Here is a 14,663-nt window from a genome sequence, read left to right as displayed (position 1 = left end):
CTGTGTCACTGACTTTGAATCTGTCTGGGTGATTGGACTGAACTGACTGTTTTTGTAAAGTACCCTGGAGACGATCTTTGTTGTCTATTGGTGCTAAAGGAGTTAATGCAATTATACTGAAAGTAATTACAAGTAAACTTGATTTGTAACCATCAATGTTCCTTCAAAGACATAAGATGGAAAATTATTCATTTTACAAGTTAAACAATGTCTTCATCAGTTTTCAAGTCATGTTTCATTAATCACATTACACTGTTATATAAGAAATAGCTTTGGCTGTAACTCTACCTTTTTTTTCTGTCAAGTCACAAATTTATGGAAACACATGTCCAAACATAGACAATTGCACAGTCTGATCTGAAACATCTCCTAATTATACTAACGTTACTATTAAACACTATTTACCCATCCATCTACATCATTTACATTTTATGTTTCTCTTTTTTTTTCTTTGTTTTCAGCACCAAGAATTAGATTTACTTATTGTATTCAAATAATTCTAAAAGTTGTGATACATTTTAACACGTATTGGTACTTCCCATATACTTGTAGGCTCAATAAAGATTAAAAGTTGATAAAATTTCACTACTTGAAAGAGGTATCAAGTGAAGATTCGTTTGAGAAATGAAAGAGCCGGCCAATTTAATCTAAATGATCCGAATCCTAGAAAAGAGTCGGACGGCCCATCGCCACTTGCTGGAGTTGGGCACTGGAAGGGGAGAGAGAGAACGTAAAACGTCGCCTACTTTACACGCCTGTTTCGATTTTACGTGATGACGTTGTGGAGGCTCAGCTATGATGGCAGCCGTAGGTTGACATCAAAACGATACAGAATATTAAGTATCTCAAAGTTAGCGGAAAAGCCCCGACACAATAACACAGAACACATTAACATTTTTCAGATAGCACACGCTTTAACACACACCTGCCCGGTTAGGGGAACGGTAAGTTACCGAAGCAACGTCCACCTTTGCTGTATCAAAGTGGAGCCTGGTGTGTGCCTGCGCTGCTACTTCAACTCGTTTGTTTCATGTTTTGCATACACTCCTGTTAAATTGTGAAGCTAGCTGTTTAGCAGGGGAGGCTAATAAAAGCATAAACAGCGTTCAGTCCACTCTTCCCACTGGTGTTCAGCAGTTCTGCGTGGATAACCTGCTAACTGATAACCTAGCTAGTCAGAGAGCAGCTGTGGAGCCGAGCTAATGTTTGAACACGTCCCGTTTGACAAGCCTCTCTCCCACTGCGCTCCTGCCATGCTAACACTGCTGAAATATCCTGTGAAACAATTACTGCCGCTGTTGCTGTGAAATTTAAGATTTCCTGGCGTTTATGTGACTTGTTGAAAAGTCACTGGACTGGTTATAAATGGTCTCCTGCTGCAAACCAAAAAGTCTTATTAATGGAAAGTTTTGGTTATCTAAATTTCATCCTGACATGACATGTTGTCCACAAAACAGCAGTTCCATGAATCACTGGCCTCTATGTTATCTGTGTTGTACGTGAAGTGGCACTATGCCCGCAGCCACTGTGGATCACAGCCAAAGAATATGTGAGGTTTGGTCCAACAACCTGGAGGAGGAGCTGAAGAGGATCCGACAGGTCATCCGAAAATACAACTATATCGCAATGGTAAGTTGGGATTATTCAATTTAGCAATTTGTGACAAGATTACTGTGTGCAAAGTCATTGAATATCAGCATTGTCATGTCAAAATGTGTGTGGAAATATGCAAAAAGTCTTAATGCAGGCTAAATGGAGCTGTTATCAACACCCGATTTCCTCATTGGTGTTGGCAGTGGTAATATTTGTCGTCATATCACTCAATCACTAGTTAAGTTATATTCACCAAGCGCACTATCTGAAACATTTCTAGTATGTTTGTGCCAATTTTGATTAATAATGTCCCAAAATTAACTTTGTCTTGAAATTATAATGTTATATAATACTGATTACAAAAATTATAATGTATAAATGACAAATTAACTATTCATAGAATGTTCAGTGGAAGGAAAAAATGTGAGACACAAAGAACAGCGTTACCCACAGCTGTGAAACCATGAAACGTATGACTCTGTTGCATGTATATTTAAATTTTCCAAGAAAGGAATTTATCTAACTTAACTGAAATAAACACAATTTATTACTGTGTATTAAATATTTAGTTTCACGTTTTGATAATCGAATACTAAACTAAACTTTTTGATCGTATTGTAATTTATTGACTCACCAGCAACAAACTGGTAGTTGTTTCCTTCCTACTGGCGAGTACCGGTCTCCCAGACGCTGTCAGCCCCCTTCCTGGGTAACAGCGGCTCGCTCTCTTGCAGGACACGGAGTTTCCGGGCGTTGTCGCCAGACCCATTGGGGAGTTCAGGAGCAACGCTGACTACCAGTACCAGTTGCTGCGCTGCAACGTGGATCTGCTGAAGATAATACAGCTGGGCCTCACGTTCATGAACGAGCAGGGAGAATATCCTCCAGGAACGTCAACGTGGCAGTTCAACTTTAAGTTCAACCTCACGTAAGATCGCCGTCCTGTCAGTTTCTAATGTTGCCTGGGTAAATTTGGAGAGCTTACAAAAATGTAAGAAATACAACTTGCACTGGAACATACAAGCTAGACTTTATATATATATTTATTAATCACAATTAAAGCTGGCATTTTAATGCAACAATTTTGATTAATTCATTACATAGATTTTAATGTGTTAACATTTTTTAGCACAATTAATTAAAAAAAATATTTTACATACAAAAGTTTCCGGTGGAACCTTTGCATTCACGTGTTTCTGGTACGCCAGTAAATCTGATGCACAAGCAATATCCCCAAACAGCAACGGACGACGAAGTGACTTCTCTTGGCTCATTTTGTTTCAAAAGACGATTTATGGGGATGCTTGAGAATACAACTGTTGTTTCCAAGTAGCACTAAAAAGAGTTAGCCTGTTAGCAAAGCTTTAAAATAGCATTTGGAAGCTAAACGCTAATGTCAGCGTCCACAGCTCACATTTCTAAAGAAGGATTTGCTCAAAGACGTTGAAACACTTGGAAGCTGAATGGCATTTTGCACAAATCTGATGGTTGAATAACCTAAATAACAGTTTAAAAACAATAGATGTCTTTGTTGTTAAACTCATATGTCTGTTAATTCAATAATTTAGCAGAAAAAAAAGTTTTGAATTGAAAATGTTGCTCATTTTGTCGATATACGGTTTTCGATTAAAAGGTGATTAATTGATTAACAGATTGTGAAACTAACTCTATTAAAATCTGTAATCACATCCCACCAGTAGTCATAATTATAATATTTAAGCACATAATATGAAGAATAGCCAGCTGTCGGGGTGAAATTAGCAACAAGAACAAAAATCCCACAATCCAACTGGGTGTCATTTTGAGCTTTCAGCTGCTGCAATTTTACCCATGCAAACTTTACATTACTGTTCCTGACAGCCACTGACTGGTGTGCATGTGTGTGTGTGTGTGTGTGTGTGTGTGTGTGTGTGTGCGTGTGTGTGTGTGCGCGCGTTTGCCGAGCTGAGTAGTTCAGATCAGAACTCTGCGGTTCTGTTTCTCTCTTCATTAGAGAAGATATGTATGCACAGGACTCCATTGAGCTTCTGACCACTTCAGGGATTCAGTTCAAGAAGCACGAGGAGGAAGGCATCGAGACGCTGTACTTCGCAGAGCTGCTGATGACGTCCGGAGTGGTGCTGTGCGACGGCGTCAAGTGGCTGTCTTTTCACAGGTACGCCGCTCGTGTTTCCGAATTTGCCTCAAACCGTCGCAGTCAAGACTTCGGTGTGGCAACGAATGCTTGCGCCAGCAACGTTTTCTGTTCAAAGCATTTGTCCCAACATTCCCGTCCGTTTCCTTGTTTTTTTTGCAGCGGCTACGACTTTGGATACCTGATCAAGATCCTGTCTAACGCCAACCTACCTGAGGAGGAGGTGGACTTCTTCGAGATTCTCCGCTTGTACTTCCCGGTCATTTATGATGTCAAGTACCTCATGAAGAGCTGCAAGAACCTGAAGGTACTCTGAGAAATGGCAGAGGATCCCTGGTTTTAGTTTATGCTGGGGAAACTCTGATTCCTGAAGTAACTGTAAGGGTTGATATCTCATATTAAATCTCTGGAACTGACAGAAACTGTTTACGTTTCTGCCTGATGGCCTCAGTTCTGCCACCGACACTGCAGCTAGAGCAGAGTGATCATGGCAGGACGGAGACCCGTATGGTGTTAAATGGCACAGTGCGGCAACAGTCCGATAAATGATTGATGGAAACAATCAAACACGTCCAGCAGGAATTCAGAGCTCGTTCCTCCTAAATGCCGGACACAGGCTTTGGTTGCTCCAAGCTGCTCTCATATGTGACGACTTTTCTGATTCGAGTTGTTTAGGAAACAAAAAGTTAAACGCGCTTCAGATTTCTAAATTAGATATATTTTACTTCCCGTTTGGGCTCAGGATGTTTTTTTTCACAAATACTTCTGTCAACTTAAACTTATAGTTTTTACTAATGTCTTGTATTTTTTAATCTTGCAGAGTTTCTTTCCATCAAAAGATTAGAGTTCAGTAAAAATAATCCCATTTTTCCCTCTCTGCCTAAGTTCCATTCATCCTGCGGTGTTCCTCTCCATGTGCAAAACACGACTGTATTATCTAGAGACAGGCTGCCCGTGGCTCGTTAGCGGTGCTGTCCTCCATTATGTGGGCTTGCTGAGTGTGACTGACTGCGCTTTGTGTTCAGGGCGGGCTGCAGGAAGTAGCTGAGCAGCTGGAGCTGGAGAGGATTGGACCGCAGCACCAGGCCGGCTCGGACTCTCTACTCACCGGCATGGCGTTCTTCAAAATGAGAGAGGTAGGAGCCCCGAGTCAGCAGCCTGACGCAGAGCTTCGCTTCCTTTGGCTCTCAGCTTCCAATGCCAGGGGAGAATGTTGATTCTGCTGGGTATTTGGCCTATTTCAAGCCTAAACGTAACCGTTTCTCTTAGAAGAACAACCCTAAACGTACAGCCGGAGCTACAGAGTAAAAATGTAGATGAAAGCATTATCAAAATGGCCTAGTCAAAGTCGAGATGTCGTGTTGGTGTGTTACATTTGTCGCCAAACCACAAAGACACACGAAATGACACACTTATGAAAAATAAGTCGCTGAAACGATTAATCTGATTATTGAAATAATTGTCAACTAATAGTGATTGATTAATGGTTAACCTGGATTTAAAAAACATTTGTTTTTGAGTAGATTTTTTTTTAAAAAGGCCATTTGTTAGAACAACGTACTCAGACATATACAAAACTGTACAAAAATATAAATATTTTCATTTAGAAACAAAATAATCTGTAGATTCATTTTACCCGGAACTCCTGGTGTTTCTACACACCCAGAGTTTTAGCTTCACTTGACTCAAATTTAGTAAGAAATTGCTGTATTTCCGCACCATAAGGCGCACCTAAAACCCTTCAATTTTCTCAAAAGCCGACAGTGCGCCTTATAATCCAGTCAGTGTGCCTTATATATGGACCAATATTGAGCCACAACAGGTCTAGCAACTACGGTAAGCAGCCGCCGACTTCATTTTTGCCCGTAGAAGAAGAATCGCGCTGTGCATGCTGGGGTAGTTGTCAGATCGCTGGTTTGTAATCTACTGACCTATCTACCTACTGACCTCTAGAATCAGGTTGTCTCCAGGTCATTTAGCACCACATTCTCCACAAACATGCTGTGCGCGAACGGAGAAGGGTGACCATCGTCCGCCCATGCCACGGCCCAGTGGAAGGCTCTCCTCGCCGACCGGAGTCGGACTGTTTTGTTGACATTCCCCTTAGTGCAGCTCCATCTAGTGGATGAATAACGTAACTCCAGCCTCTACTGTAGCGTCTATTCTATGCGCCCTATAATGCGTTGGACCTTATATATGAAAAAAAGTTTTAAAATAGGCCATTCATTGATGGTGCGCCTTATAATCCGGCGCCTTATAGTGCGGAAAATACGATATATATATATATATATATATGTATGAAATGTGTGTATGAAATTTTAAATGTATGACTGATAAAAGAAAGGGATGCAGTACTTTACTACACTATCACTTGATAAAAAGGTCAGGAAAAAGGTAATTAAGAAAAAAATATGGAGGGAGAAGGAAGTAGTTCAGTTATGCTAGCTTGACTTTGACAACCTTAACATGTAGATGTGGTGAGGAATTCTGTTTCAGTTCAGTTAGAAAATAAAAGGCGACTTAAACACCAACTCTGGTAGATCATCAGTACAGCTAATAGCTATTAATAGCTATTAGCTATTAATAGCTGTGGAGCCGAGCTAATGTTTGAATCTACCACATTGGTCACTTATTAATAATCACAAAATAAACATCAAGCCATAAAAACATAAGACTGTAATTGACTGGATATTCAGATTTTTTTGGGGGGGATATTATTAGCACTACTATTATTAAAAACCAAACACAATAATAACAATATTAAATTATAATAACTTCATCTTATTATCATTTAATATTGTTATGCTATTAAATTATAATAACATAACGTTACCATAACTTTATTATAATTTAATATTGTTATTATTGCTATTGTTTACTAATATTACTATTATGATAAAATATTAAATTATAATAACAAAGTTATTAGAACTTTATTATAATTTAAAAACATAATATTAAATTATAAAGACTTTATGTTATTATATTATTTGAATACCGTGTTACAAAGGCTGCAGGAGAGACTGTCTGTTATCAGGGAGGAACCACGGCATACTAACAACTCCTAATACTTTTATTACTTGCAATTTAATAAGTAGAATACAATTTAGTGAAAATTAACATGACTTGAAGTAGTTTGATTTGTAGTTTTATAGTAGCAGCACTGGTATTGTCTAAATCATGCTACATTTGTAACACTAAGTTAGTCAAACATATATGCAATACTAGTATAATATGAATTAGAAAATGCCTATAATGAATGTGTTTCTATTGAAAACTTTTCAGGTATACTCTATAAGTGTCTTAATTCTTAAAATCTGTGCTTTGATCTAAGGGAATATAGAGGCTCTGGACCACTTTGATTACCAGGCGTCATGTCAATTTAAAATTACTAAAGAACGAGACAGAAGTCTTTCAGAAAATACCTATATTCTTACCAAAACCGTTTCATCTGTTGAAGTAGGAAAGGAATACAATTAAAGTCAGAAGTGATTAAAACGGCAATATGCGCTCTGCTGCCTTCCTGTTGAGAGAAAAGCGACTGTGACTACAGACAAACAGCTGCGCAAGACAATGGTACCAAATCAGGACACACAGAACAGCAAACATAAGCTTTACATGGGACACACAGACAGAAGCTCCCACATAGTAACAAAATGGGTGCACACATAAACACACAACATAACCAACCACATACAGACATACGAACCAACAAGATACAATCCCCAAACACCAACCATACATTTAAAACAAACAAACTGTAATCAACAGAAAATAATACATTTAAACATAAACTGTCTGCTCGGCAGCAGAGCCTTTAACTCCAAGCCTCTCTCTCTTTTTTTTTTTTTTACACACACAATCGCTCCCAGCGTTTTTCACCCAAGCGCACAGACACAAGTCACAAACACACACAAACTACCCTAAATGGATCCAAAAACTAAATTCCAATGCGGCCACTGTCAAGGTTTTGCCTTTTTTCTGTGACTCAGATCGCGATCAACTTAAGTCTTCTTCTCTTTTATTATCTTCACTAATTCCTATGCGGCCATCGTCAACATTTACATTTCTTCGATGGCACAGATCGGCTTATCTTGTTATATTTCAGGTGCAGCCCTCGTAAGGAAAACTCAATCCAACCTAGCCTATCCCTTCCCCGCGTCCGGAAAGAAAGTTGGGGCGGCCACCTCCCACTGCAGGCCGTCTTGACCTTTAGCCGATCACCCTTACCTACTGAAGACTTATCACTTTATCTGTTTGGTACCTTTACTTCTATAAAAACTGAAATTAGACAAACCTGAAAAACAGTCCGAACAACAGCTAATAACTGAAATTTAGACAGACCTGAGAAACGGTACAATGTCCTTACCTTTCATGTGGGCCCTACACCAGAGTACTGTTCCGGAAAGTCTGCGCCTGAATGGCCAGTCCAATCTCCGCTCATGTGTCAACACAACCCTGCTACCAACTGTTGGGAATGGAAATCCCGATGGATGAATCATAATTTGTATTGACACACGGAGCATAAAATCAGCGAAGAAAAGGAGACGCTTTAACCATTACATTCGAGAAGAGTTTCTAAAAAAGTATGTGCAGCGTCTGAGGAGAGGGAGGAGGGTAGCTGATTATATGGACTGAAGACACTCCCTGAAATCACACCATGTCTCTGTGGCCTGAGAAAACGTTTGTTTTTTGTGAGAAATGGACCTTGGTGTCTAACAGAATCCAAAATGTAACTCTTTACTATGGGCCTTTTGTCTAACAGCATGTGACTCTTTCTCGACTTTGGTAAAGCGTCTCAACACCGTCTTGTTGTCCGTCACTCAAGATGACGGACAACAAGAAGGACAACAAGAAGGACAACAAGAATTTCTAGCCGGTTGATCGGCAAATCTAACACGGTAGTTCTTTTTCCTTTTCTGTATGCAAACTTCCCTGGCCGGGGAAGTTTGCATACAACAAGCTGCCCCAGACGGGGCCCCAGACGGGGCAGCTTGATTGCAGACATCACAGCAAGCTGCCCTGACTGGGGCAGCTTGCTTGCAGACATCACAGCAAGCTGCCCCAGCTGGGGCAGCTTGCTGTGAAGTTTGCTTCACAGCTGCTGAAGGTTTGAACAGGTACGCGTCAAATTCATCGTACTCAGTCTCATCCTTATAGCTACTAATGTCAAATGTGATCCCAGGAAATATCTTATTTAATAGCTTCCTCACTCCAGTTGTTATTAAATATCCTGCAACAAATGACAGTGGTAAAAACAGGGTGGCGACTCCAATCTGTTCCATTGTAGAAACACGCCTCTAAATGTCAAAGAGTTACTTGGATATAACCTCCTGTTTTGAAACCCAAGCATTCATAACCTCAGGTGTTCTTTGATCTATGTCATATATGAGGTCATAGCTACAATGAGTCACTGTATTTCTGGGGGAATATCTTGCTTCTGATCGTTGCTATGGAAACGGTGAAATCAGTTCTGCATGACTCAAACTATTAACCCTTTGCTAAATCAACTCCATCACTTAATTATTCGAGGCGCCATGACGAACTTCAGAAGGGTATATTTCAGGAGGCTAGGGATTAAAACAGGGATTTTAATGGCTAAATATTAAGTTTAGATTGACAGGGTTAGGGTCAATGGTTTTAATTAATTTAATGGTTTAAATTAATTTAAATTAATTTAAGTAGGATTTTTCATCATTCTATCAGGTTCCATTCCATCACTCACAGTTGAAGAGTACCTATGATAAAAATTACAGTCATCTTCAAGCTTTGCAAGTGGGAAAACCTGAAAAATCAACAGTGTATCAAATACTTGTTCTCCCCACTGTAACTTACAAACATTTGCTGCTGGTGCTGTTGTAAATTGTGACAAGAAATTTTGCCTGCTTGGGAGAAGAGCTACTAAGAAATAATTTTAGTTTAATAATTTTACACATTAGCATAAAAATAGAATAAAGGATAATCCCAAAGAAATTATGCCATATTTGATGGGTTGTAAACGACCCACTCGAACACATTTGTTTTGTACGGTGCAGAAACGTAAACAATAGACAGAATGTAATGTTTTCCATCTTTTTCTGTGTAACTGAGAGCTCGACACCAACAGCAGCACAGCATCAGCAGCCCACACTGCTGATAGCCAGGAATGAGATAAATGAGTCCATTTCTATGCTTAAAGAATGTTTAAGACATTTTATTGCTGGTAAAGATGCCACTTGGCTTGGCATTTCTATTTTAGGATGGTTTGTATTTTCCGGTAAGCTTAATTGCGTAGATTCCTTCATGATTGATCCGGCACATTTTATATGTCACGGCCAAACGCCAGCAATTGTGTATCGTAATCTAATTCTTTGAAACTTGAAGTTCACACCTCCATTAGGCAATTATTTCTCAATAGCCGAGGGTCTAGATTCTGTTTATGAAGCTTTGTGTAACCCACAAGAAGGGTTACTTTAAATACCTTTTAATAATAGATGGCAATACCAACACTACAAAAGTATAAGTAAGTTGGGCCTGATCAGGAGATTCTAAATTCGGGGGAGCCTAGGTGTGAACAACAGAGGACAGCACACAATGTATATAAAAAAGTAGAATTAAATTTTTAAAAAGTAGAATTTAATATAAACAACATTTGTGGATCCACATTGTACAAATAAACAAAAATTGCGCGCTTTAAAAAAAAATAATTAAATAAAAAAAATAACCCAGTCTTTTATGTGTCTGTCAAATGTTCTTTCAAAGTTTGTTTAGTCTTTCCTATACGTCTGTGAAATATTTTTTTATGTTTCACGGCTGGTGACCAGTCGGGTCACTGTCTACCAGTTCACTTGGTCCTCTGGACTGGGGCTCGCCATCCAAGTTCTTGTTAGGTTGATCTTGATGTCTCTGGCACAATGTTTCAAAAATGCACCATAGAAAAAAAAAAAACCTGACAGATGCTTCAATGCTATATAGCTACTAGGGATTTTTCCGGACGTCAGCTGTTAGAAGCTTTTGGAGATCAATTTCCAGGATTCTTTGTAGAATTTAACAGAATCTTACAGGGGATTCACGGAACAACCGTCAGCTCTCACGGGAGTTAGACGCAATCTGAGCTAAATCTCAGCGCTGCAGTTAAAGGGGCGGGACAATCAACCTGATTGGCTGATGTGAAATCAGACGGTGCCAGTTATTGGTTGTTTAAAATGTCACTAAAAGCAATCATAAAAAGGGATATTTCAGAGGTTTAAAAGATTTTTAGCACTTTTTTTATCAATATTTAAGAACATATTTACAAACATTCATTTTTTTTTTTTTTTAAACTTAAATACTTTTTAATCTCGTTGTGGAATGAGATATTAAATCAACATCTATTCATTTTAACTGGGTTACAATTGTGTAACTGAAGGAGCTGGTTTTTTCCAGGCTAGTGGGACACAACAGATAGAAATTGATCATAAGTATGTGTGCATCGCATCTTTGTCAGTGACCCTTGAGACACTGAACAACAAAAACCTCCAGCAACCGTGGTAACTGTGGCCTTTTAGCAGTAGAAATAGATGCCAGAGAACATTGTTGTGGTTTGTTTTGAGTTTTAGCTGAAATTGTGATTTGTGGAATTTCTAACCGTTTCAGAAAAACATTTGTTCTGATTCTGGTGCAACGTATAAAAGAAAAAAAGACAAGCAGCACAACGCTTACTTCAAGATATTTATTGTTTCATCACTGTCATCTTTGTCCTTGTTTACATAAAATGTTAATAATAATCAAAAAATAATAATCAATTACTGAAACGGTTTAAAACAGTATAAGCATTACTAATATTCCAGTTGAACAGTGTCACAAACTGGTGTTTTTATTTACCTCTGTGGCATTTAGGGCAAAAACAAATTTTGGTTATTATTATTTTATTTTTTTTACTTGAATCCCAACACCACCGATGTCCTCCAATCCCAGTTTTGTAAACCACTTGTTTACCACATTTACTCACTTAAATCAATAAAAGTTTATGACAGTAATTACGGTTGAAACAGTTAATCCAATTAATTGTGATCAGTCTCGTAATCGATTAATCGTTAATTGGAGAATAGAAGCAGAACTGGCTGAGCATTTCACGTTGAAGCAATTTTTTTAGCTGCAGATGCTACAAATGATGAAGCGTTCACTAAAGGAATGCCAAGTTACTGCATTATAAGCAAAATAAAAAATTTGTGTTTTTTTTAATATTCTACATAAAAGATTTACCGTATTTTCCGCACTATAAGGCGCACCGGATTATAAGGCGCACATTCAATGAATGGCATATTTTAAAACTTTTTTCATATATAAGGCTCACCGCATTATAAGGCGCATAGAATAGATGCTTCAGTTACGGTTGAAACCCATATTGCACCTATATGGGACATGATTTGTTCTGTTCTCTACAAATGTGGATGTGTAATAATAAAGAAGTGGTCTCCTAGTACTTTATATAGTAGGCTGCCCCAGTCATTGTTGCACTCATGGTGTTGTGATATTGTGCCCAACTGCTTTCTGGGTAACACAGACCAACTGACACGTCGTCCCCGCAGTCTCTGTCTCTTCCCCCGAGCCCCCAGGCTTTAAATGTATAAGGGCTGGTCCCTTGGTAACCCTAGTCGAAGCTCCCCGGATGAATATCTAAAGCCACTTTGTTGGCATAAAGAATGTCAACAAAACAGTCCGACTCGGTCGGCAAGGAGAGCCTTCCGCGACTGGGCCGGGGCGTGGCCGGATGATGGTGACCCTTCTCCGTTCGCACACAGCATGTTTGTGGAGAACATGGTGCTAAATGACCTGCAGACGACCTGATTATCAGGTCGGTAGGTTGATCAGTCAAACTTTATTAACAAGCCAGTTTTTTTGACAACTATCCCAGCAGGCACCGCGCGCTTCTTCTTCTACGGGCAAAATAAAGTCAGCGGCTGCTTACCGTAGTTTCTAGACCTGTTGTGGCTCAATATTGGTCCATATATAAGGCGCACCGCGTTATAAGGCGCACTGTCGGCTTTTGAGGAAATTGAAGGTTTTTAGGTGCGCCTTATAGTGCAGAAAATACAGTAAGTAAAAATCTGTAGAACGTGCACATTCTCTTTTATCCAATTAATCGATTAAAGGTAGTCGTCAATTTCTGTCGCAGTTGTTTCTGCTGATAATTTTTTTCATGACTATCAAACTGTTTTTATTTTTTCCCAGTCTATGACGTAATCACACATCTGTATCGCTGTCCGCCCTCCTCCTTCCCTCCAGATGTTCTTCGAGGATCACATCGACGATGCGAAGTACTGCGGCCACCTGTACGGTCTGGGCTCAGGCTCCGCCTACGTGCAGAACGGAACGGGAAACGCCTACGAAGAGGAAGCCAACAAGCAGCAGTCGTGACATCGCCGGAGTCTCCCACCGTCCCACAGTCCGGCCCGGCTCCGAGGCGGCGAGCCGGTTCCACCACGATAACGGAGGAACAAAAACACCGACGTACATTCGCGTTATTTAGCTGTCTTTTTTTTGTTTGTTTTTTGTCGTATTCCCATCGGCCGCGCCTATCTCAGACGAGCAGAAAAGAAGCGAGCCGCATGCGCGCGAGTTTGGCCTTTTGTCCCTTGCGAGGCGGCGCCAAGACGACGCTCGGCTCGGTTCGGTTTGAACATGCCTGAAAAGATGGGATTTTAGTTTTCCCTCAAGTGTTCTGCAGACATGTTTTTTTGCACTTTACGAAAGAAAAAAAAAAGCAAGAAAAGAACAAAAGAAGAAGAAGCTCTAACCCTAATTTTATTCGGAATGCTGAACACGTTTGCGGTGCGTCTCCGTTTCCTCCTCTCCGTTGCCTTCCGTGTTCCTGTTTTTTTGTGTGTTTTTTTACATCGCGAACATGTCAACTCTCCCACCGCCGCGAAAGCAGCTTTGGCCTTAACACGCTCGGCCTTAACACTAGCTGCATTCTTCTCTTTTTAAACCTTTTAATTTATTGTGCCGGTTACGTTGACTAGTGACCCTTTTCAACACTAAACAACAAAAAATAAAATCCGGACGGATCGAGACGGAAGTCCTCACCGAGTGTGTGTTCGCCGACACTTGAATCTTTTGTTCTTGATTTGTTCACGAGACGAGAATGTTTGTATCGACCTGAATAAGCTCTGATTTCACTGTGAGAAACGTCTCCTCCTCATCCAATCATTTCTGTCTTTTTTTTTTCTTGTCGTACGAATAGGATGTATCCAGATGCTTTTCACCAGGAGGAATGCGTGTCATTTTGTGCGTTTGCGCGTGTCTGTGTCTGTAAACGCTCCCGCTGACAGACGCACACATAGTCAGATGCATGAGCTCTGTATAATCAACCAGTGACACAAGCAGCTTTTCCCATTAAACAAACCCAGTAGGACATGCTGACATCAACCTGAACTACTCTGCTCAAGAGTTCCTTTTTCTTTTATTGTTTTAACGGAATAAAAGGGAGGGGAGAAAAAAAAAAGCCCTTTTCTTCGTAGTTAACACCACTCGAGTTGTGGAATGCCTCCTTCCTGTAACGTCGTCCGGTTTCGGGCGCAGAGCGGACCGCATGCGTTTCAAAACGTCGGACTCGAAGCGGACTTGTTGATCGGTTCCCACATCCCGCTTCTAGGCGTGTTAAGGTCGTAGGTTAGCAGCTTCTTATTGACCTCTGCCTCCGAACGTGACGTGCGCTTCCTTTCTTTTTTTCTGCAGCTCATCTCTCACACTGTAAAGAAAAAAAACAACAATATGCAACATAAAGAGAGGAATGTTTTTAGACGTTTTTTTGTAAATAAAGGCTTGAAATTTTTCTACCGGAAAAAGAAAAAAAGTTCTCGGCAGTGAAATCTTTTGGTCATCTAAATAAACCGCTGGAAAGTTCATTGTAGTAATTGAATTTGAAGAGATGAATATAACTAAGTATTTCAAGGGGTTGTTTCTGGATTTAAAA

At 39.9% G+C, this 14,663-nt stretch overlaps 1 protein-coding gene across 1 annotated transcript; it reads left to right on the top strand.

Annotated features, from left to right (window-relative positions):
* Positions 1-729: 729 nt before the first annotated feature.
* Positions 730-14,593, top strand: cnot7 (CCR4-NOT transcription complex, subunit 7). The gene is made up of 7 exons (XM_008419689.3): positions 730-944; positions 1,506-1,629; positions 2,328-2,521; positions 3,587-3,748; positions 3,890-4,034; positions 4,753-4,863; positions 12,974-14,593. The coding sequence occupies exons 2-7, from the start codon at positions 1,513-1,515 to the stop codon at positions 13,103-13,105; spliced, it is 861 nt and encodes a 286-aa protein (XP_008417911.1). The 5' UTR covers positions 730-944; positions 1,506-1,512; the 3' UTR covers positions 13,106-14,593.
* Positions 14,594-14,663: the final 70 nt, after the last annotated feature.

This window comes from Poecilia reticulata, chromosome 10, assembly GCF_904066995.2.
Source record: "Poecilia reticulata chromosome 10, P_reticulata-male-v2, whole genome shotgun sequence".
Lineage (NCBI taxonomy): Eukaryota > Metazoa > Chordata > Actinopteri > Cyprinodontiformes > Poeciliidae > Poecilia > Poecilia reticulata.
This window is presented reverse-complemented; position numbering and strand designations above follow the sequence as displayed.